This window comes from Cebidichthys violaceus, unplaced genomic scaffold (assembly GCF_023349555.1).
Source record: "Cebidichthys violaceus isolate CVI_PGR_0920_01 unplaced genomic scaffold, fCebVio1.0.p SCAF_91, whole genome shotgun sequence".
NCBI classification, from domain to species: Eukaryota; Metazoa; Chordata; class Actinopteri; order Perciformes; family Stichaeidae; genus Cebidichthys; species Cebidichthys violaceus.
In genome coordinates, this window is record NW_027176977.1 from 634464 (window position 1) to 657011 (window position 22548).

General features: G+C 40.6%; 1 protein-coding gene across 15 annotated transcripts in view; it reads left to right on the forward strand.

The window, feature by feature from the left end:
• LOC137867924 (protein 4.1-like) overlaps positions 1 to 22548 on the forward strand; it is an 89567-nt gene that overhangs the window by 60648 nt on the left and 6371 nt on the right. For 9 of the 15 annotated variants that reach the window (XM_068704416.1, XM_068704403.1, XM_068704404.1 and 6 more), the window contains 4 exons: positions 15705 to 15866; positions 16771 to 16887; positions 20134 to 20214; positions 20519 to 20638. In XM_068704416.1, coding sequence (XP_068560517.1) covers positions 15705 to 15866; positions 16771 to 16887; positions 20134 to 20214; positions 20519 to 20617 — 459 coding nt within the window. In that variant the 3' untranslated portion in view covers positions 20618 to 20638. Of the gene's footprint in view, positions 1 to 52; positions 15867 to 16770; positions 16888 to 20133; positions 20215 to 20518; positions 20639 to 22548 lie in introns of those variants that run through there. The other 6 variants (XM_068704408.1, XM_068704409.1, XM_068704412.1 and 3 more) reach the window with 6 other exon arrangements.

The window sequence follows — 22548 nt, forward strand, 5'->3', positions numbered from 1 at the left end:
CTTGTCTGTTCATTGTTATCTGTCTCTCTTGGTCTGCCGCTGCTGAGCACAGCGAGGGAGGCAGACTCTGTTTGGACACAAGGTAAGAGCATGTAGTTTGTCCCCCGTGCCAGTGGGACCACCGGCGTACAGACATGGCTGCCTGCTGGAAGACTATGAGGACAGTGAGGTTGGTTGGGTTGATGATGATGAGGAGGAGGAAGAGGATGAAGAACAAGCTCATGGTCACCCACTAAAGGTGGCTATCAATGTGCCAGATGAGGGGAGGAGCTTGGTTAACCCATGTGAGCTCAACCCAGCCAGGCTCAAGCATTCCCGGATGTCTTTCTTTCTGTCAGGGCTGCTGGTGATGGCCCTGACCATGCTGTGGCTGGCCTTCATTTAAAAAGACATAAATATGGAGATTCCTCAACATTTAATCCTGCAACGTGCTTCATTCAAGTACTGTTTTGTCCCTCCATGTGTTCTATACTTTCCATGCTCCTCAGTTTAGCTTAAAATGGCAAGACTCCCAAAAAATGTTTGTCTTTAAAGCGAGCCCATGTACCTTTTGCTGAACTGTGGCTACAACTGGCAATTGGCCCTTGTTAAGCTCCATCCCAGCTTAGTTACTGTTGCTAAGCCTATCAAGCGTTCTACATTGATAATGGTGGCAGATTTATCAGTGAAAATTTGTGGTCATTTTTGAGACAACGGGTCCATTACAACTTGCAAAATAGTCCTCTCCATTTTAACCAAAACCATTGATTGACTGAAATAACTGTCCCACTCAGCTAGCCTACTAATTCACTTTACCCAAGGTGGTTAGGATTGAGTCTACTGCTGACTTCTATTTAACCAAGAATAGCAACAAACCTACATAAACAATACTTATCATGCTATAATCCTGAGGCTAAAGCTACACAACCCAGGCAAAAAGTCAGTATCGTAACCAGTTATGGAACTTAATGACCATGTACAAGACAAATGACTTTCCTTGCTGTTATGAAACAAACAAAGTTGCTCCAACATAACCCTGTTCAGATGCTTACTAAAGAGGAACGTATTGGACAAGGAACAGAGGTTTGATTTATGTTACAGGAGGAAAGGCTTTTGGAGGTGGAAATTATGAATCACTTGGCTGGTTTGACTCACTTTGTTCAGGTCGGTTTAAAAATGCGTAGTCACTGACCTTACAGTATCTAAAGTTTATACTCGCCGTAGTGAAGCCGGCGCGAGGCGCACGCCAGAAAATTATGTAATCACGGCTGCCGCTTGGTCGTGCACCTCTGAATTTGTCGAGACTGTCAGAAATAGTTCAGATGAAAGTTTACGTGTCTAGGAATTATACAAAGACCAATTCATTTTGAAATGCTTTAGAAACAGTAGGTCTTAAAAATCTTCATTTGAGTAAATATTTTGCAGCACAATCTAATAGTTTACAGGATATTCAGCCTTTGTTTCTTTTTAATGCATGCAATACTTTTTATTCTTTACAGGGCTTGTAAAGAATAAACTTAAAGTAGTGCAAAGGCAATACAGTAGATTATGAATATGAGATATGAGTTTACAGATAATTACAATCCCTCCTCAGCATTGTGTAGGTTGGTTTATGGCTTTTGACAGTTACACCTACAGTCTATGTGCATATCTCTGGGTTACACACTTTTTATTTTTCAGTTCATTTTGTTTGTACGCCCCCTCTGGTGTTTTGGAGAATGCAGTGCACAGTTCAGAGTATAAACCTCTCCGTTGATGCTTGGAGCTTGCGCGCCGTCTGTGGAGGATCGCGCTACAATGCCAAGCAAGAGTATAAGCAAGGCTAAGTGGTCTCACCACTGTCCAAATGCCCCTCAGTATGCAATAAGAAAGCGCATCAGTGTTCAAAGGCATTTCAGTAGATACAACAGAATTCATTACTGCTCATACCGCTGCAACGCTTTGCACTGATTCTGACTACCTTCAGTTCAGTAGTACTTAGCTTTCACAGTCTTTTAGTGAGGTTTTAACAAAGTAGAAACGTGCCGTCAATAGTCACCTGTGAGGGGAGCACTACTTTGTTAATAGAGATTCATTTGTTCATGTACTGAATATCTCTAGAGTATCTGGGAATGAGGATATGCAACACAATCTTGGGTAACACGCTTTGATGGGGTTACTGGAGTGTACACTTCTTAAATCCAATAAACAGCAGGATGGAGACAGAGAGATACCATTGCATCCGGAACCAGCTCTCACATGGGTTGTTTCGATTGTGAAGAGGGTTTTTCTTATGTAACCTATATATAGCTGCAGCTATTGACTGAATCAGTTTAGATTTCTCCATTGATTATTCAAGTAATCAGATAATGCTTTGGCTTTAAGGACCAATAGTGATATAGTTTATTGAATTAATATTAATTCAACAAACTATTAAACCCTCCTGCTTTATTACAAGACATTCAGAGCAACTGATGTTGTTTAAAGTGTGAGATAGTCCACACAGATACATAATACATAGAAGTCAGTAAAATCATTTGTGTCAATGGCCAGCCCTTTCTCCTAAAATTACTTTCCCATGCAACTAAACTGCATCATAATTGTTTCTGCCCAGATTACATTTGTTTTTTGTTGCATCTATGGCGCTACGCCGGTCAAAATTCCACAACCAATAGAATGCCAGATTTAGCATTGACCAATGAAATGATCCCTGCCTTGGTGCAGTCGTGATCATTTACTGGGGCAGTTTAACAAATGTAATTTAAACAAAAAGGAGAACAATGGTAAAACAGCAGTAGTTAAGCCTTCAAAGGAAAGCTAGGATTAACAGGGCTCACCATGCTGCAAAATACAACTGAATGTTGAATGTGAGTCTACTCACCACCTCTGATATGGGGTATTAAATCATGGAATCACTCATGATAGGCAGAACAACAATGGAGTTCTAAAACAATATTTCCAACAAACATGTCAGAGAAGAGCTAGAATAGGAGGCCGTCAACTAAGGGTGCATTTCAAAAAGGTTGGCATTCTGGTTGGCAACTGATCATTTCAAATACATACCTGTAACACTTCCAGCCGACTGAGGACAGGCGCCAAAAGAATGAGGCTAGGCCAACAGGTGCCTTTTATAATCTGGCACTGATTATGGACTTGGTAGGGGAGGAACCAGTCCCCCTATGCTGCATTCACTGGCACTAGGGGAGCATTCCCCACCACAATCTTGAATCAAAGCGTAATTGAGAATGTAGTTTAGTATGGGAACGTAATTTTGTAGGAGACAGGGTTGGAATGTTTCAAATTACAGCAGTATCTACCTGTGTTTTATTAATGTTAGCAAACATTAGCCACCATACGTTCATACAAAAGCAAGTCAAACTGTAACAGCAATAAGTGAAGTGAAATAAGACCTTTTATTCGTAAGAGAACAAAGTGATATTTCTAATGTCAAAAGTTCCATTGTCTCGCTTAAAGATGTCAGTAAAAGAGCTTTTTTTTTTTTCCTGTGTTCTCGTATATGAAACATTATCATACAACCTTCATGTTTCCATCCTGAGGAAAAGGAAAGGTAGTTGTTACTAATAACTTTCATTTTGTGCTTGTCTTTTACATATTTTCTCCTTAAGAGTTAGTATCTCTGCTGTCGAGTAGATTTGCAGTAGCTGTACTACTACAGCAATGTAGTATGTTGCATGTTCAATTAAAAGAAATTGTATACTAAGATCTCACTTTGGACATTTGCAGCCCCAGAACAACATTCAGCTATGTGGCAAAAGTCAATAAACATCAACAGTCAGACAGTTGACCAAAGCTCTCAGACTGTGTGCAGTTATGACTGACATGCTTTAACCCCGTGTTAATGATGGACCAAGTACCGGCAGACAATCAGGCCAAGTGTAAGGTTAAGAATCATTAGTGAAGAAAAGGAATTACTCAGGAATGCATCACAGCAATTTTATACGTTTTACAGTAACATGTAGAGGAATAAATATTGATTCTGACTTTTTGATGTAATGCTCGGAGGATAAAACAACAATGTCAGAACGGGATAAAGCTATAGATCCAGGCAGAGTCATTATTTTTGTTATCTTCCAGAAGATAAGAACAGTGGACATGAGGGACATTTGTTTTGCTGACTGTAGGTTCTTAATTACTGAGCTATATCAATCTTTGAAGGTTACTGATTTTGGGAGTTCAGCACAATTGTAACAGAACAATTGTAATTCTGACAAATTCAGGAGATGTTGTGAGTCTAACAGGAGAATTGTTGGTTGCATGACTGTTAAAGGTGTTTTCTGTATGCCTAGCTACAATATGCAACTTTTCTCTGTGGGACAGACTAGGCTTTTTAAAATCCTGCCCAAAGACTCGTGACTCAACATGGACAACACAATTTCGGACTGTTCATGTATTAAAATGAAATTATGGTTATCAGCATATCCCAAGTAAATCCCTGCGGAGCTCAACTTTGGTGATCTTTGGCATGCAGATTTGCATACAGTATTGACAGGACTGTTCTTCAAGGGAACAGTGGTCACCTTGCGTTATTCGCACAAAGTTGACCGCTGCACAATTTGGCCAGTCTGTGTTTATTCACCCGAAACAGCAATGTAGCGATGGCACAGGTATGGCTGTAGCTTGCGCAAGCTCAGAATTAGGCTAAACACAGCACTCATCAGGAACTCCATTTCTTTCTGTTATTTACCTCTACTCCTTCTTCTTTTTCTTTTTCCTTTCATCTCTGTATGTTCATGATGTAGATTCTGAAAGACCCAGGATCAGCACATTGTCCACTTAGCGCCTTCGGCTTACTTTAAATGCACTTTCCCCATGTCTAAAATTTGCAAGATGTTCTGTGTGAACACTCCTTAATAACATAAAAGTGACCAGTGTAACCAGTGTAACCAGTGTAACCAGTGTAACCGTAATCTCCCAAAATGCCAATCGCTATTGTTGACCAAAGAGATAGTAACAAGAGGCAGTGAAATGGAGGTGCAACAATAGCAGTAGAATAACGACTTGACAACCACTTCCTTGCTGGCTTTATGGTTTTAATTTTGATTGTAATGGTGGCAAAAAATGAAAAAGAATTATTTTGCAACTTTGATTCTCACTGGGTCTACACTGGCACAAACTACCTCCAGGAAATAGCCATATTCTCGCTCTCTATTTGGCTTTTACCAACTAACTGCCAGTCATTAACATGGAAGCATTACAGCCTAAAACAGTGTTACAAACCCCAGCGAGTACTTTCTGACAAACTTAAGCAGTGCAGGTGGTGACCGACATGCTGTACACTCCCTGCAGATACGGTTCAGCACTCGGAGACCGTATACTCCACAGGCCTGACTCAACTCAGTCGCTGCTGATCCAGCTCTCAAATATATATCCGCGGCCCTCGACACTTCCTGTACATGCCGAACTGCTGCCCTAATGCCAAAGAATATTGAAGACACAGAGCAGAATCATTCATGCACCAGAGTCAGAGTAGTCTCAGTGCTTGTTGGCCTGGTAGACACTTTTTTTTTAACTTTCTGATGCAGTTTGATTGATAAATAATTGTTTTAAAGAGTGATAGAAGTACTTGTAATGCCTCCACCAGGACATGTTTTATTTCTGCTACTATTTTTGATTCATCCTAGGGATGAGCTGGTAGTTTTTTGTTCCATGTGTTATCAGCTTTATGTAGCCTACAGCTTAATGTTCAGCTCTCCCAAGCGTGGTCGTAACACACCCTTCCTGCCCTGATGGCATCGCTGGCCGAGCTGGTGTGTTTAGATCAACTGGCAGATGTCTTCACAGACATTTTCAACAACTCACTGCACCAATCCACAGTTCCCCCATGTCACAAAAAGTCCACCATTGCCTTCTGTCCCCAAAAAGACTAAAGCGCTCAGCCTGAATGACCACCGCCCAGTAGCACTCGCCTCCACCACCATGAAGTGCATTGAGCTTTTAGTCAAAACCTTCATCTTTATGTAGCCTACAGCTTAATGTTTTGGGATGATAATGAAGCATAAGCTTTACTTCCAGTTGATACCAGCACATCCTGTTAGTGTGCCCTGGCCTCTTGTGCCCTGTGCAGCACAACATTTGATCTCGCTGACAATATTTAATGCAAGACAATAAAAATGTGATATGAAACTCCATACTACCAATTCACAGGCTCTGTTTTAAACAATTATCAAAAAGGGCATGTGTGACATGTGATAGTCTACCATAGAGATGGATAAATACAGCATATTCCAGATACTATCAGAGAGAGGAAGTGTATCATTACCAGAATGATTGGTTAACAGCAGCCATATGATCTGTGAACTTGCAGTCCTCTCCTCTATTCATTTTATGTTATCCATCCTCATCCAGAGCCTGCAGTGATTGTTTTTAAAAACTCTTGTAAGCCAATGTTTGTTGTTCGTTGTTGCTTGTTTTTTCGTTGAACATAAGAAAGTACAGAAAAGTAACTAGTGTAGTAATAATCATTTTATTTTATTTATAAAGCAATAAAAGTGCTTTCCAGCTTATATGATTTGTAGAATAAAATTAAAATTGGAAACACATGTACATTACATTAATACCCAGCCTTTATTAAAATATAAAATAGAGGCTTTCACCGACTCCCCTTCACTATTGTTTCAGGCATTAGCAAATTTGGCAAGTAGCATTTCTGGGGTCACATGACAGATGTTGCGGAGTACTGCAATTGTCATTCTGCTAATAGTAGCTTTATTGCAATCGTTATACAGTGTGAAAAGTTGCATATTTAGCTTTAAATGTGGTCTGTGTGTGTCCAACTTTGGACGATGAAAGATTGAAATCTTTGTCCAGCCTGATTAAATACAGGGTTGCGGTGCATTTGGTGACGTTTTGTTGCGATCCGTTTGTTATTCTGGAAGTACTGTATCTTAATGCACTCAGCATGGTCCACTAAGATGACACTACCCATCTTAGTGGACCATGCCATCTTGAATTCTATCTCCCTTTTACACCTGATCATTTTATTGATGTGTGACTTCCACAATTTCAAGGGTCAGAACCAAACATTTCTTTACTTTCCTGAGAAATGTTTCAGGTTTTGTTTCAAAGATGTATTATTATTGTAAAAGTTTCACTTTGTATCAATGGGTTGGCTTTACTTTATTTGCATCACTAAACCATCTTCTAAAAAATCATGACCATATATCATGTATTCTGCAGCATAATTCCTAGGTTTTTCACAATATACATGATGCTCAGCACCTTTCAAATGATGACAGGAATCGTTTACCATTTGCTCATTTTGACAAAGAATGACTGGATCTAAATGAACTCTGGGAAAGTACAATGTTTACCCTTTGAAGTGTTGGTGGGATTAACATAATACAAGCTTCAATCTGTCTTTACTACTTTTGCAACACCGCTATTTAACTAAATATATCCATAGAACATTGTGCATGTTCAGTAAATATAGCATTTATCGATATGTGCACATCTGTATGATCTGATGATTCAGGATTTTGGGATAATTCTGAATCTATAAGCCTGTACTTTTCACTGTGATACTAATGAAACATTTAAACTGATATTTCATTGTCCACTGATGGATTTTCTCTGATTCAACCAATAGATATATCGTATCTTTCTTGGTATATTGTGACTCTTCTGGCATTAAAGTGGCAATACTAGATTTCAGTCCTGTTAGATTTGGAATTTTTATTTGAGTGTAAACAAAGGAATTGTGCTTAGAGTTAGCAGTCTGGAGTTTTCCATACTAACATCCTATTTTTCTGTTCCAGTATTACGAACTGGGAATGTCACCACAGTGACCCAGTTAAATATATAAATATTGCAATACTTTCATCAGTTGGCCATAGTCTCAATTACCATTGTTTTACCTCCTTCAGCGATAGACAGCGACTTAGCAGACATTTTTCAGTGGTGGGCCGTGCATTTTAGGCCTGGGCCTTCTGTGCTGTCCTACTACAGTTGAACCTCCTCCTAATAACCTCATTATGACGCCACAGCTACGGTTATTATTTGTTTCTTGGGGTGTAACAATACACGTATTCGTACGAACCAAACAATACGTTTGAATAATACAGTGCATTTGGAAAATGCAGAAGTTTAAATTGTGGGAAATATAATGTTTTCGGTGGACTACGCTCAACCTGGCAACATGCTGTCTGACACGCCTACCACTCTGGTGAGGCGCGTGTGGTCTGGGAGGCACACTATGCTAAACTAGCTTAGCAGGAAAACAACAAACAGGGCTAAAGCAATCGCTACACAATCTTCATTTCTCCAGACCATAATTCTTGCTTTGTAAAAGAAAACAAAACAGCCCAAACAGAGAATCAAATGTCCGACCCTAACCCTGCGCATGACGGGATGCTTCGTCATTAACGAACAATGTATAGTCAAAATCAATGTAATTAACACAATGACAAGAACAAACTCACAACAACCAGTCACATATATTTATATGACAACAAAACATGACAAATCAATCCAGCAAAATTGTGGCGCTAAAACACGCATTCCGCGACACAATCAAGAGCACGAGCCATTCAAATATTATTTACATCAAAGGGAACAATATTAACAATATCATAAAAACGACACAATAGACAAATGAACACAGTAGTAACGCTACTGCAGATATAAAAACACAAAATCACTTCACTTTCCAAAGCTGCTGTTCACTTAAAGACAAAGTCCATCCTCCTTTCTTTGTGAACAAAGAGTTTAACGACGCGGTTGTACAGAACATCGGTGCGGTTCAGTTCCAGCCAGAGGTCCTCCTGCGAACGTGTTCGTTGAGTTGTGGATCCACTCGGGTCTCAGCAAAAGTTTTCAAAAGCACCGTAGCTTGTAAGTGTCCTGTCATGCTATGGTGTCGTGTTGCTGCCTTGGTTAGCCAACTCAGGTTAGCGTAGCGTAGCTCCAAACACCAAGATGCTCAGTTGCAAATAAAACGTATTCTTAGCCATAAAATGTGCAGCGCTTCTCCGACGCTGTTAGTCAGTAATACCGTTCGTACAAATCATTTTCCTGGCTGGGTCAGGGCTGATAACTATGTGGTTGGCCGACCCTTTGATACGATGTCCAGCTTTTCCTGAAATGTCCTTCTCCAGAAAGGCGTTGCCAGTAACTCCGCCACCCAATCCGTTTCTCCTTCTCCTTCAGCCATTGAGTGTTAAAAAAACAAAGCTAGGTAAAAAAAACTCTACTACTACTACTAAGTTCTGCCAGCTAGCTTCAGCGTCACAACAGTCACGCTAGCCCACTGACCAATCACGGCGCACGTTATTGCTGAGCTGCACGTTATTGCTGACATACTTGTAGACTACCTCGGTAGCTCTGGCATGTCAAAGAATACGCCCAACATGTCAAACTAAAAATCTGATTGGTTGAAGACTATGACAATCAACAATATCGTCTCCATTGACTTAAACTGCAAAGTCTACCTAGAGGGCATCGGGCCTCTCTTCTTAGCTAGAGACATAGAGGTGAAATCTGATTGGATAAAAGCTCTACTTAAAACAAGCTGCACTGGAAGCAGAGCAACAGAGGAGGACAGTAGCTGTGCAATGAGAAAATAAGCTAATGGGTAAAAAATAGTACATGTAGTGTATTTGTGAAAAAATATTTAATTCTAAAATAGCTATAACTTTCTGATTCTGATTAGGCCAGCAGAGAGGGCTTTGCTGTCTCTGACGGCCCACCACTGCATTTATGTAAATTTCATTATTTGAGATTGCCACTTTAATTTAAAGCTAGAGTAAGGTTGTTATAGGTAACATAAAATAATAAATGCAACAAATCTGCCATGTACATTTGAATATGTATAATACAATTATTGTCTTCTGATCAGAATGACAGTTGATTCATAAGTTCGTTCATGCCTTATATGTCTTTGATGATGGTTCTAAAGTCTACAATGCATACACATGACACCATCTTGTGTGTAAAACACCGTAACCCATGTGGCATACATCTGGTACAAACTCTATACCATATGCTAGAGGTTGCTCTGTCCACCTACTCTAATCTCATCATGTAGCCCAATAGAGCAGATAGTATCTGAAGAAAACTCAAAATCATGAATTTGTAGCTAAATATGTGTTAATCAAGAATGTTTGCATGGCATCAACCAATAGACAATAAAATAGTCTTCAAGATCAACAACCAGTGGTGCTCAGATGTGGAGATCATTTTCTCACTGTTCTCCTAATCTAGAACACCTTATGATCGGATGCTGTATTTGTTATCTCTTGGGTGGGGGGTTCCAACCAAGCCCTGGACAAGCAGTTTGGAATCTTCAGGACTGAGACCTCAACGGCAACCTGAGGAAAGTCCTGCCAAGATATTACCAACACATCAGCTGTCCCAAGCGTGGTCGTAACACACCATTCCTTGCCCTTGATGGCATCCCTGGCCAAGCTGGTGTGTTTAGATCAACTGGCAGATGTCTTCACATACAATTTTAACTACTCACTGCACCAATCTACAGTTCCCCCATGTCTCAAAAAGTCCACCATTTCCTTCAGTCCCCAAAAAGACTAAAGCCCTCATCCTAAATGACCACCGCCCAGTAGCACTTACCTCCACCATCATGAAGTGCTTTGAGCTGTTAGTCAAAACCTTCATCACCTTCTCTCTTTCTGACTCCTCGGACCCTCTAGGACCTGGGACTCAACAGCTCCCTGTGTGACTAGATCCCTAACTTACTGAAGGGCAGTCCCCAGGCTGTGCAGATAGGTACCACAATGTCCTCCACCCTGACGCTGACAGGGAAGTTTAACGCTGAGGAGGTTTCACATGGACCTCAAGATACTTCTACAAGTGCACCAATAACAGTATCCTGACTACACTGCCCTCAACCATAAGGCTTTACAAAGGGTGGTGAAAACTGCACAGCACATCACCTGGACAGAGCTTTCATACATGGAGGACCTCTACACCCAGTGGTGCAGGAAGAAGCCCAACAGGATCACCAGAGACCCTTAATCATCCCAGCCAAAAACGTCTGGCAGACAGTACTGAATCATCTGGTCTTGCACCAGGCACAGAAAGAACTTAATCGCTAAGAGGTTAGCTGAACTCAATGGCATTCTGTTAAAAATAACCCTGACCATAACCATATCAAATTTGAAGTTATTTAAGTGTACCATTGTTTAGATAATCAAAGAGGAGGCAACTCCTGAATGTCAAGAGTGCATTTTAATACATATAAAACAATTTCCTCATATTCAAAATGTTTTAACAGGGTTGCTGAAAATCCCAATGGAATCCTGCTCAGAATTAATCTGACTATGACCATATAAAATCTCCTCAATCATTTATTATTTGAACAGGTTGAAAATTCATAAATAAATCTATTATTCACTGGTCATTCAAGGCATCAAATAAATGTATATCCATGGTATTTTATATTATAGGTGGCTTTTATATTATAGGTGGATAATGACATACTGTATGGATTGATATGTGTTTTACAGTGTCTTGTGACATTGGAGGGATATTCAAATGAATACTTCTCCAAAACTCTTCAGTATATTGACTTCAAAGACTTCAGAGGAACTCGGATACCAGTAAAATTAGCTTCTCTGTTGTTTGCTCAATGTGGTTTCTGGAATTTGGAGTTCAATTAACAATTAGTCTTACATCGGAAGTGAGGTAAGCTATAACTTGAGATTGACAGGCCCACTGGTGCAGCAGTAATGCAGACTGTCATGGTGAAGAGGAAGTTGTGCCTGGAAGTGAAGCTGTCGAATGACCCTTCACTTAGTCCGTCCCCCACTGCTATTCCGTCAAACCGTCAGAGCTAGCATGGAGCCCACAGTGCACTCCCTGACTAAATACTATCAATGCTTTTGGAAAAACATAAAAGCGATTTCAGAGAGAATTAGACAGAAGGGTCTACAACATGCGTTTGAAGGATATATTCAGGATGTCAAACTGATTCAGCAGCAAAAACAGGTTAAATAATCATATATCACAGTGTAAAAGTGAACCACCACATCACCTGGTGATCGAGACATAAGACAATGCAATTAAGGAACAACACTGTTCCTGTAAAGACAGGTTGGTCTCTATTTACTGTTACAGACATTATAAAACAAAACCTAGAGACAGTTGACAGCGGCAATTGCAGATGCGACTGCCAGTAGCTCCCATAAACTTAACTATATTTGTGGTTAAATTTGTTCTCCTTTGGTTTCTGGAGCATGTTTGGCCTGCTTCTGGCTGATGTCCGGTTGCAGGAAAGTGGAATAGATTAAATAGGACTTGGACTGGCCCAGCAATGGGAGATTGGAGACTGTGTCCACATCTTGCGGTGACCTGGCTCCATCGTGGCCTCCCGGATCGCACAGTTGCAATTGACGAGGGCACAATGGTCTGCACCAACAGACCATTGAAACTCCAGTGAAACAAAGTGAAAGGGACTTGTTTGCATTGGTGACGCCTGGTGGTCAAACGTAATCAAAGTTGTTGGACAATGTTTCCTGTTGTTGAATTATTTATGTTAAGATGTCGGCTATGTTTTCTGCCCAGAGAAAAGTGTTTTTGTTGTTGCTGTTTACATTCCTCAGATTAAAAAAATGCACAACAGGACTGCACTACTATTTTTTTCTTGGGTAGGTAGCATAAATGGACTACAACTGCATTTCGTTGTGCAACCATGTGTTATGCAATGACAATAAACAAATCTTGAACTATGAATGAACAGCTCAGATATATGGAGGGACGTCCTCTCCATGGTGAAAGGAGCTTGTTGACGTGATTCAGGCATCTCACTAGGCTGTCTCCTGGACAATTCTCCATAGTTAATTAATTGTCTTCTGGTGAAGGAAATATGTTTATCATCTTGGTAAGGTTATATTGGTACATCCAACTGGAAGTAGACCCTGCACCAGACCCAGAATACGTCGGTGAAATTACATATCCCATCTTGCTTTTGATTGCTTCTCGATCCTCAAGAAAGAGATAGAGGACGTGGCTGGGCTGAAGTATAAGGCTCCTTCTTGGAGCAGATAGACAGTGTAGAAATGCAGTGGTGAGGGTTGTGTTCCCCAGGCCCCGCCATAACGTAATGGCAATGTTTTCAGCCTCTTCCTGTTGATGTTGTGATAAGTTGATGTTGGAAATTATGTTGTTGAAAATCTGTCCTCCCCACGGCTTTGAAGAGCATATCTATTCCCCGTTGTGTCCTCTGTTATTACATTTCTACAAATTGCTCCCCAAAAAGAGAGCGCTGTGTCATTCACTCAAACATATCACTACCAGGGTTAACAGTGGTATGCCTGACTATTTAACCAATCTTCATATGGGAGGCGAGTGGGCTTAAACACAGTGGCACAATGTCTGCTCATTTTCAGACTAGCATGCGGTGATGCATTTACGGACCTCATCACTGGCTCTGCCCTTTCCATGTCAGCCAACATTGGGCCAGCCTTCCATTCATGGTGGCGGATAAGGCAGAGACAGGATATCAAAAGGTTTTTAGCCGTTCGCTTGTCCTCTAACACATTTTTATGGGGAGTGGCAATTCAACTGCACATTAACAGAATGTATGAACAGGGCACTGAGACAGCCAGTTCTGCAGTGTCCCTCCGTTTATGGGGGTCAAGCAGTGAATCTATCCTCCCAGTAGGAGATAGATTACCTCTCAACAAAGATCCAGGCCCTGTTACAGAAACAGGCTGTGTCTGTGCTGTGTCTGTCATCCCCACTTACAACGGAGAGAAAGGGCAACGGCTTAGTTGTGCTTATGGGCTTATGGGTCTGTGCTTATGTGCTCTTGTATGTTTTCTTTAATATCATCCAGGGACTGCAGATGAAAATAAGCCTATGTGGCTAAATCTGGCACATTTACATGTTGGTAATTAATGTACATTATCCCTTTTGAAATACAATAAACGTATAATAAACATGACCATGTCCAGAAAATAAGATATGTTCCACATGGCCCAGTTGATCTTGCAGTTAACCAAGTTGGGGTTTACGATCAGATCAGAAGAAGATCTCTATCGGAACATAAACGCACAGTCATGCAGCAGGTTACAGTGTTGCCTGCCATACAGGCGCTGGGGTTTGTGCGGCTGCCCATTCAATGGTGCCGCTGACCCACATGAGTGTTGAAGTCCCCCTACAGAACTATAAAGTCCCCAGTTGTCGTCCTTTCTTGAACGCCCCCCAGAGACTCCAAGAAGGCCGGGTACTCCAAACTGTTGGTGCATAAGCACAAACAACCGTCAGAGACCTCCTCCCAGATACTCGCAGTCGCATAGAGCCCTGGAGCTTGTGAGTATCCTCACACCCGTCCGGTGCCTCTCACCCACAACTCCAGAAAAGGATAGTCCAGCCCCTCTCCAGGAGTTTGGTTCCAGAAGCAGTGCTATGCGTGGAGGTAAGCCCAACTATATCTAGTTGGTACCGCTCCACCTCCTGCACCAGCTCCGGTTCCGCCAGTGAGGTGACGTTCCACGACCCTAGAGCAATTCTGCTTTGACAGGGCTCTGCAAGTATAGGTCCCCGCCCTTGCCTGCCTGAAGGTGCTGTCAGTGTTTTGCCACACCTTTATGTAAGCACCATCATACCGTCATATCTTCATCTTGAATTAAAAAGGCTTTGCTGGTATTCATCTGAACATTTTAAAGATCCCCTTCAAAGTTTTAATGTTTTAAGTCATAGAAATGTGTCTAATTTGTTTTTTCCACAAAAACATTCAGTCACCTTATTACAAATTATATTTAAAAAGAATGAACTACTCCTCCATCATTGAAAAACCCAGAATCTATGAACATGCAAACATTTTTCATTTCAAAAGTTCAACTATTGTAATGAAAGACAAGCATGCATGGAAAACATCAATCGCTAATTTACAATAAGGTAAGGGATATACAAAGATGTCCCTTTCTAATGTAAAGCCTAGTGTTTTAAATTATAGCGCTCCATTATGGCTGCATTAAACCCATGGCTAATGTTGTGCATTCAAACAACAACACTTGCTTAGGTTTAGGCTTAAGCAAGGTTTAAGAAAAACACTTTAGGAAAAATATCATGGTTGGGCTTAAACTAAGAGCTTAAAATAAGTAAAACAAACAGTGCAACATAAGTACAGAAAACATGTAACTTTAAAATAACTCAATAACACTTTGGGACATGAACACCAATCCCCTGGTTGAAAGTTCTCTGTTTGTTTGACATAGTCCCTCCCTCCTACCCTGTGTGGGTTCTTTCGGTCTTTATGCTACGTCATCACACTCCCAGAGCATTTTCTCTAAGCATCTAATAATGATGGTGATGGGTTTACATTGGAGTGACTTGAAAGCCTTGTGCGTCTTATACAGACGTAAAAGGGTGCCTTATGCGTTGGTATCCGACACTGAAGGGCACAACAAAGCATTGATATTTGAGGCTCTGGGAATAAGACCGGGCTGGACAGCCGGATAACATTAGTGACCTATCCCTTAGGATATACTGTCCAGGTGATTAATATAATGAGTGGCTACTGACATATGAGAATGTGTCAGTAGCCACTCTCCATATCTCCATATCAATGAGTTCAGATTCATGCCATACAATGAGCCCTGCCTATGCAGTCAACATGAACTAAAGTTACAATAGTAAATTCATAAGTAATCTAGGTTTCCCGATTTTACAAATGTTTTGTCTTCTTTAACAAATAGAAAAGTACAGTAGTTGTGTCTTGATCAAGCCCTCAGAGAGTGAGTTGCTGACTGTTTATCTGATCCCTCCAGTCTCCTGTGCTAAAGACCCAGACAATCACCATCTCAGACGTCACCAACTCCCTGAGAGGAAGTGTGACCTACAAGGACATCCCCTTAGTTCACACTGAGACCAAGACCATCACATACGAGTCAGCAGAGGTGAGGGGAATTCTGGGAATTGTTCACAAAAAAGTAAGATTTCAGTTTCTACAGGCCTTGATTAAATTCCAGTTTAAGTCAATTGTCTCACGTTGTATGCAGTGCAGTTATTTTTACAGATGTGCTTGTACACATGTTTACATATAGTCACTGTGGACAGCCTAAGCCTGAAATATTGGCCCTTGTCTGACCCATGCAAATATGTAGAAATCAGGCTAAGCTCAGGTCATTCATTGGAATATTATACTTTTTTCCATCCTTGGCTCCTTTACGTTAGTAGAAATGGTCATTATGTCCAGGGATTAACACAGGTCCTGAGGCTATAGTTGCCAAACACTGGGTGGCTGTGGCTCAGAAGGTTGAGTGGGTTGCCCATATATTAGGATTTGGTAATCCCCAGCTCCTCCTCATGTGTCACAGTGTCCTTGGGAAAGACACTGAACCCTTAAAATACACCTTATATTTAGACAAAATACACTCTCTTTACTATGGGTATGCAATTTTCGAGCAGAGGCCTACAAATAGGCTTAGGGCTTAAAAGGTTAAATGGTAGGTCGCTACCATGTGGGCGTGTGAATGGGTGAATGTGAGAACATTTGTAAACCACTCTGGATAGAAGTGCTAAATAAATGAAACAGTTTACAGTAATCACATGCAGTGGTATAGTGAATGGTATAGTGAATGGAAATTTTAGATTTCAATCAGAAAATGTCATGAGTGAAAAATAAGTAAAGAAGAAAAACAATTTGACCAGACCTGAAGTTTGGTTGGTAACAAGAAGTTCTGAGGGTCAATACAGCTCTTCTTTTAAGTGTGATTAGAATGTCTTTAAAAGTCTTACAATTCAATTAATTCTAATCACACATACAAATAACAGATAGGAGAGTTAAGTATGTTTAAATTTATTAATTTGAGGTTCTTTTGTAACACTTAAAAGGTGTCTCTCCCACAGCCAGTGGACGGCATGGCAGAGAGGGACTCAGGAGTGCTGCTGAGCGCCCAGACCATCACCTCAGAGACCATCAGCACCACCACCACCACCCAGATCACCAAGGTCTGTTCACTCCACTAACAGCCCCACAGTCAGTCAACACAGAACAATACAGTAATAATCGATCCCTACTTATCCCTACTCAGTCACTTCTGTCCGTGGTATTGACTCTTCACAACACAATATTTAAGTAATTGCTGGAGAGTAACTGAGTAAACTGTAAATGTCCTACCACTTCTTCTCATCTCCATCAAAAACATGAACGTGGCTAGAATGCCAAAGTCATAATGTTAGTTTTATATAATAAATACATAATTGGCTAGCCCCCCCAATGTATTTTTCCTGTGGATTTCTTTCAAATGGGTATCTGCTACTGAAATTACAATTAAAAAAAGAAATTCATGTAAACAACTCTTTTACTGCACTCAGGTTTTTGAGGAAATAATGAGATGTTTTCTGATGTTTTGTTGTTTCTATTTAATTTGTCCTGACCGCCAGACGTTGGTGCTTTAGTACTGGATATCTCCACCTTGCATATGTGCCCGTCCCAGTCTAAAACCATAACGTCATCACACAAGCTGTGTGTTAATCAAGCTGTGCACTGCTACTGTGTGATAACTTTTGTTTAGAATGTTTGAGAACGCTCTGACACGGCCGTGGTAAGTTTAGCCTAGGTTGTGTGTAGGACTGCAACACACAGTGGCTGACTAGCATTGTATATAGGATATTTGTGTATTGTTGTTGAGTTTGAATGCAGTTCGATAGTAACAGCATATAATTGGCTGTGGACATATTTTGTGTGTAGTTTCGTTGGACTCTGTTCATGTGTTGAGCTGTAACTCCTGTGTGGCGCACTGTACATGGAGGATGGCCATGATCAGTGCCCTGCCTGATAAGGATATCCAGTGCTACAGAACCACCATCTGGCAGAATTCATAGAACCATAGTTACATATGCAACTCTCGGCTTGTACTGAGACAAACCAAATTTTCTTTCAGCTGTATTTATTAGTTGGAAAGACAAATTCATATGAACTTGAACCTAAAATGTTGCAATTTCGTCCTTAAATTTAACAAAGATTTAAGAACTATTATTTTGTAAGAACCCTAAACAAAAGCTTCAAGGAGCTTCAGACAGGCATAATATCCTAAAACATCATGCACGGTGTTGTTGTTGCGTGCCAATAAAAGTAGTTTTTGCATGCTGTGGAGTAGTAGACACACATTTGATTTTGAATATGGACAGGAAAACCCAGCGACATATCTTAAACGTGAGTCAGAGATACCGTGTGAGGTAAAAGGAACAGAAGCATGTTGGCGTGCTAAATCAACTGGAAGGTAGTTATTGTAGTTTATCTAATATTACACCACTTATCAAGACCGTCTACTGTCAGAACTGAGTCATAACTCAGTCAAATATGAACACAGAGACAGCATACATTGTTTACATTCAGTGATATTTACACTCCGATGCCCATCATGAAATAAACCATACCATAAATCCACTTTGAAATTAAAGATTTAAAACAAACTCATTATTGGAACTGTGGTTAACTTAGAGCTCTTCAAAATTTAGAGCATCATTATTCATTTCCACAATGTCAGGTCTGGAGGATTTAATTACCAATAAGCCTACTCAAATTCCACAATATACACTGAATTCCCCTGAACCCTTGTCCGCAGTGGCTCTACCGTCCCACGCAGCATTGACTGACTGGACTGGCTGGTTGGGCTACCCTGCTCGACACTCTTCTCATGTTAACAACCGTGCAAAGAGCTCGGCATTGTTTCTAGTTCACTAAGATTAACAAAGAGATGCAGATAGAAGCTCAATTAGAATACTGTCATTCATTGTAATGTCATTCATTGTCCATCTTTAAGAGTAACTAAACCCAAGAGATTTGGCTCAAGTGCCTCTACTACTCTAATACTTTTCCAAAAAAACTATCAACATGTGCAAGGGGGGGGAGAAGACACGTCACATACATTGTTGGCTCATTTTCCATAACCAGTGTAGCATTGCAATCACAGCACAAATGGAAAATCATGTTTTCTTTTAACAACCGCCAAAACTACACCGTTTATCACAGCCAGAAGCTGTGAAAAACATAATCAACATCAGATTTTCATCTTTCCGAAGGTCCTTAAACACATATGTGATGAACGCTAAAAACGCTTACAATTGTGATATTTCATCAAAAACATTTTATTTTACATTTCTCATTTAAAATTTTGCCTCAAATTAACCATTTATTCTCAACAGATCCTGTAAAACATTAAACTCTGCACTCCTCAGTGGAACACTTGTGTGACAGCTCAATATTTATATATTTATATTTATAGCATGTTGAGCCTCCATTTTTTTTTCCCAACATTGGAAACATTTTGGATGTATAGATTCCATTGTTTGCAAATTTTTGTAAAATAAATTATCAAGGAAATTCAACTTGTATTTTTTTTTTTTTTTTTATGATTTATGGCATTGTAACTGTGTTATACTGCACAAAATACATTTTTGAGTTATCTACTTCTAGCCATGATTGTGCTGTTTCCATAGAGGTTCAGGACTTTTATATTGCAGTGAAAATCAAGGCCACCGAGAGAAATATGTGACAGGAGCAAAATACGCCCTGAAACTGCTTAGGGCTCAGAGGGTAAATGACTGATTATCTGGAGATATTCTTACACTGTGACAAGAGTGTGGGGATGAAGCATTCATTTGAGTTACAGAACATAAAAAAGTACCACATGAACTGCTGGGCTTGGTCTACGGGGGTTTAGTTACTCTCTAAAAATGTTCCTGGCTATCAGCAGCACGCCGCTCTCTTCCTCCACTGCTCACTCTTCCTCAGTGGCATCTGCCCTGTGACTGGCCCATACTACATGATGTGATGGACATGTGCATGTTAAGGTGCATCTATGGTTAAAACCCATATTAAGAGACCCTTATTGTTTTGGATATGTGCACAAAACATACATTTGAGGATGTCTAAGGCATCATTTACAACAGCCTACTGATATTGCCAGTTGAGTACAACCAGCAGAAAAATACCATGTACAATGGTTCCAGTTGTTGTTGTTGTTGCCAGTCTTGTTGTTTGTACTTTCAAATTATTCAATAAGACATTGCTTATGTAATTGATCTTTCATACATCCTTTCCTTTGCAGCGTTCTAAAAAAGTTGTGTCTGGCGTCCCTCTCAATGTGGATTCTGTTGTCGTCCAAAATGCAGAGGGACAGTAAAGATGGATTTTGGTTTGGTATGTTTTTCCTGGCGGATTTTTTAGCTTGTGTCATGTCTCTGTTGTAGACGGTTAAAGGAGGAGTCTCTGAGACTCGCATTGAGAAGAGAATCGTCATCACTGGAGACACTGAAATTGATCACGACAAGGTGAGTAACGTAACTGATGGAAGAAGATCAGTATCGTCTCATGCTTCACTCTTCAAACTAAATGAAATAATGCAGTTTTCCTCAAAGCTCTGCAGGCAGTATGTGGTGTAATTCAGCGTTGGCTCATGTTTTGCCACAGATTTCTGCTTGAAATGTTTATGTACCTAGTATGTGAAGCTGTAATTACTTTGAAGGCCTAATTTGCCTCATAAAGCAATTTTGTTCATATATCAATTAAATCTGTTCTGCATGCAAGTCATTTTAATTAAACTCATTAATCTGGATTGTTGTCCTTTGTCCAAAGGCTTTGGCTCAGGCCATTAAAGAGGCAAAAGAGCAGCACCCAGACATGTCTGTTACCAAAGTGGTTGTACACCAGGAGACAGAGATCAGCCCAGAGTAAGACAGACTGATGCTTTGGAAGGTGAGTGTCCACCCTGAACCCACCTTCACCCACCTTTTACTTTTTCCATTCTCTGGTCTGACTGAAACACTTGACAGGCTGGTCCACAGATGCAGAGGAGGTCGCTGCTCCGCTCATTTTGAGAGGCAAGAGGAAGATCAAAACATAAAATAAGTAATTGGTGGAAATAAACCATAACCAAATCTCAGTATCATTTATAAAATATGTTCCTCTCTTCTTTGGAAAACAATCTTATACTAAAAATCTTCAACTGCAGGACAGGCAAGAAAGTGGTGGTTGGGACCAGAGGATGGACTCCTGCTGTCCTCCACTCTATAAATCGAATGTAATCCATTTTTTTCATGCTAATCTGTGATTGTCCAAAACAAGTAAAAGAGAGGACGTCCTGCCTTGGGTTGTTACCAATCAAACAACCAGAACACAATAGTGTCATTGTGTTGGTCCAATGGTGATTTCCAAATGTCATCTTCAATTCTCTACCACTGTATTGTACATGTTGAACTGGCAATAAAGCGATACTAGAATCTTTCTTAGAATAAATTATAACCCAAAGAGAAAAATAACAGAAATAGCTCTCCCCCCTAGCAAGTAGCGCTAGCAATTAGCATATGCTTATTGAAACGGATATTGCCTTTATGAATGGTATAAGTTAAAAACAGTAAAGTCGTTCTACATATCAAAGAAACGTAAACCAAGCCCAGCAGTTCATGTGGTGCTTTTTTATGTTCTGTATCTGTAGCATGAAAATATGGTGGAATAAGTAAGCTAACTTGCTAGCCCTGAGTAGAATTAAACAATATCCATCCATAGCCACCTGCTCCACTCTGAGCTGTTGAGCCTGATGCTTGGTCCCCACCTCTCTCTCTGTTTCTCTTTATCTCTCCTCTAATACAGCCTATTGTGTTAATAATTACCCTGTAGACTATCATATCACCATTTTTAGGCAAGATTTTGAGGAATAGATTTTCAGGTAGTGTTGAACCTCCTGGAATCAGGATTACCACATTATCATTTATTTTCTGAGCTTAGTGATCTCATAGAAACCAACTGCTGAACTTTGCCTGCAAGGTGTATTGGGAATGTTTCGTACCAGACACAGTCCAGATCTGACTGCGTAATTAAATGCTGTCGTAGGGAATCAGACTCTGAATACACACAGGTAATGGTAAATGGACTTGTGCTTGGCCTTGTATAGCGTCTGTTCTAGTCTTCCGACCACTCAAAGCTCTTTAACACTACATGTCATCATTCACCCATTCATACACTGGTGGCAGGGGGTACCATGCAAGATACCACCTGCTCATCAGGACTATCTAACCATTCACATCCCTTCACACACCGCAGGATCGAACCGCCGACCCTCTGACTGAAGGACAGCCCTGCTCTCCACTTAGCCACGGTCGCCCCAAAACTGTAGCCCACCCCAATATTTTTAATAAATCTGGATGGTAACAGAAACAAGTCTATTTCAACATGAAACAAGGTGCCTCAGATGCATGACGTTCAATAATGGTGCCCATGTGTCTTTATTGTGACCTTGTTTATGTGGTTTTAAAGGGTCCAGGCTGGCAATCTGGTGCCGTTTAGCCGGTTGACAGTCTGGTATGTAAACACACTTCCCAGTCTAGACAGGGGTTGAAGCCCTCAGTGCTGTATGATAGACTGAGAAGGCATGGTGATGAGCAAATCAGCCAAAGTAAAAGTTTGAACATTATTAGTGATATAAGTCTGTGTAATCCTTCGGAGCACACAGGAGAAAAACAAGATCATCTGATTGGTTCGGAGTGTTAAAACTGCTAAATGGAATGGGTAGATCAAAGTGAAAACAACAGGGCACAGCTACAGCCACCCAGAACTGTAGACGCCAGCTTCTATGACCTCAGCCTGTCATGACATGTTAGCATGGTAGC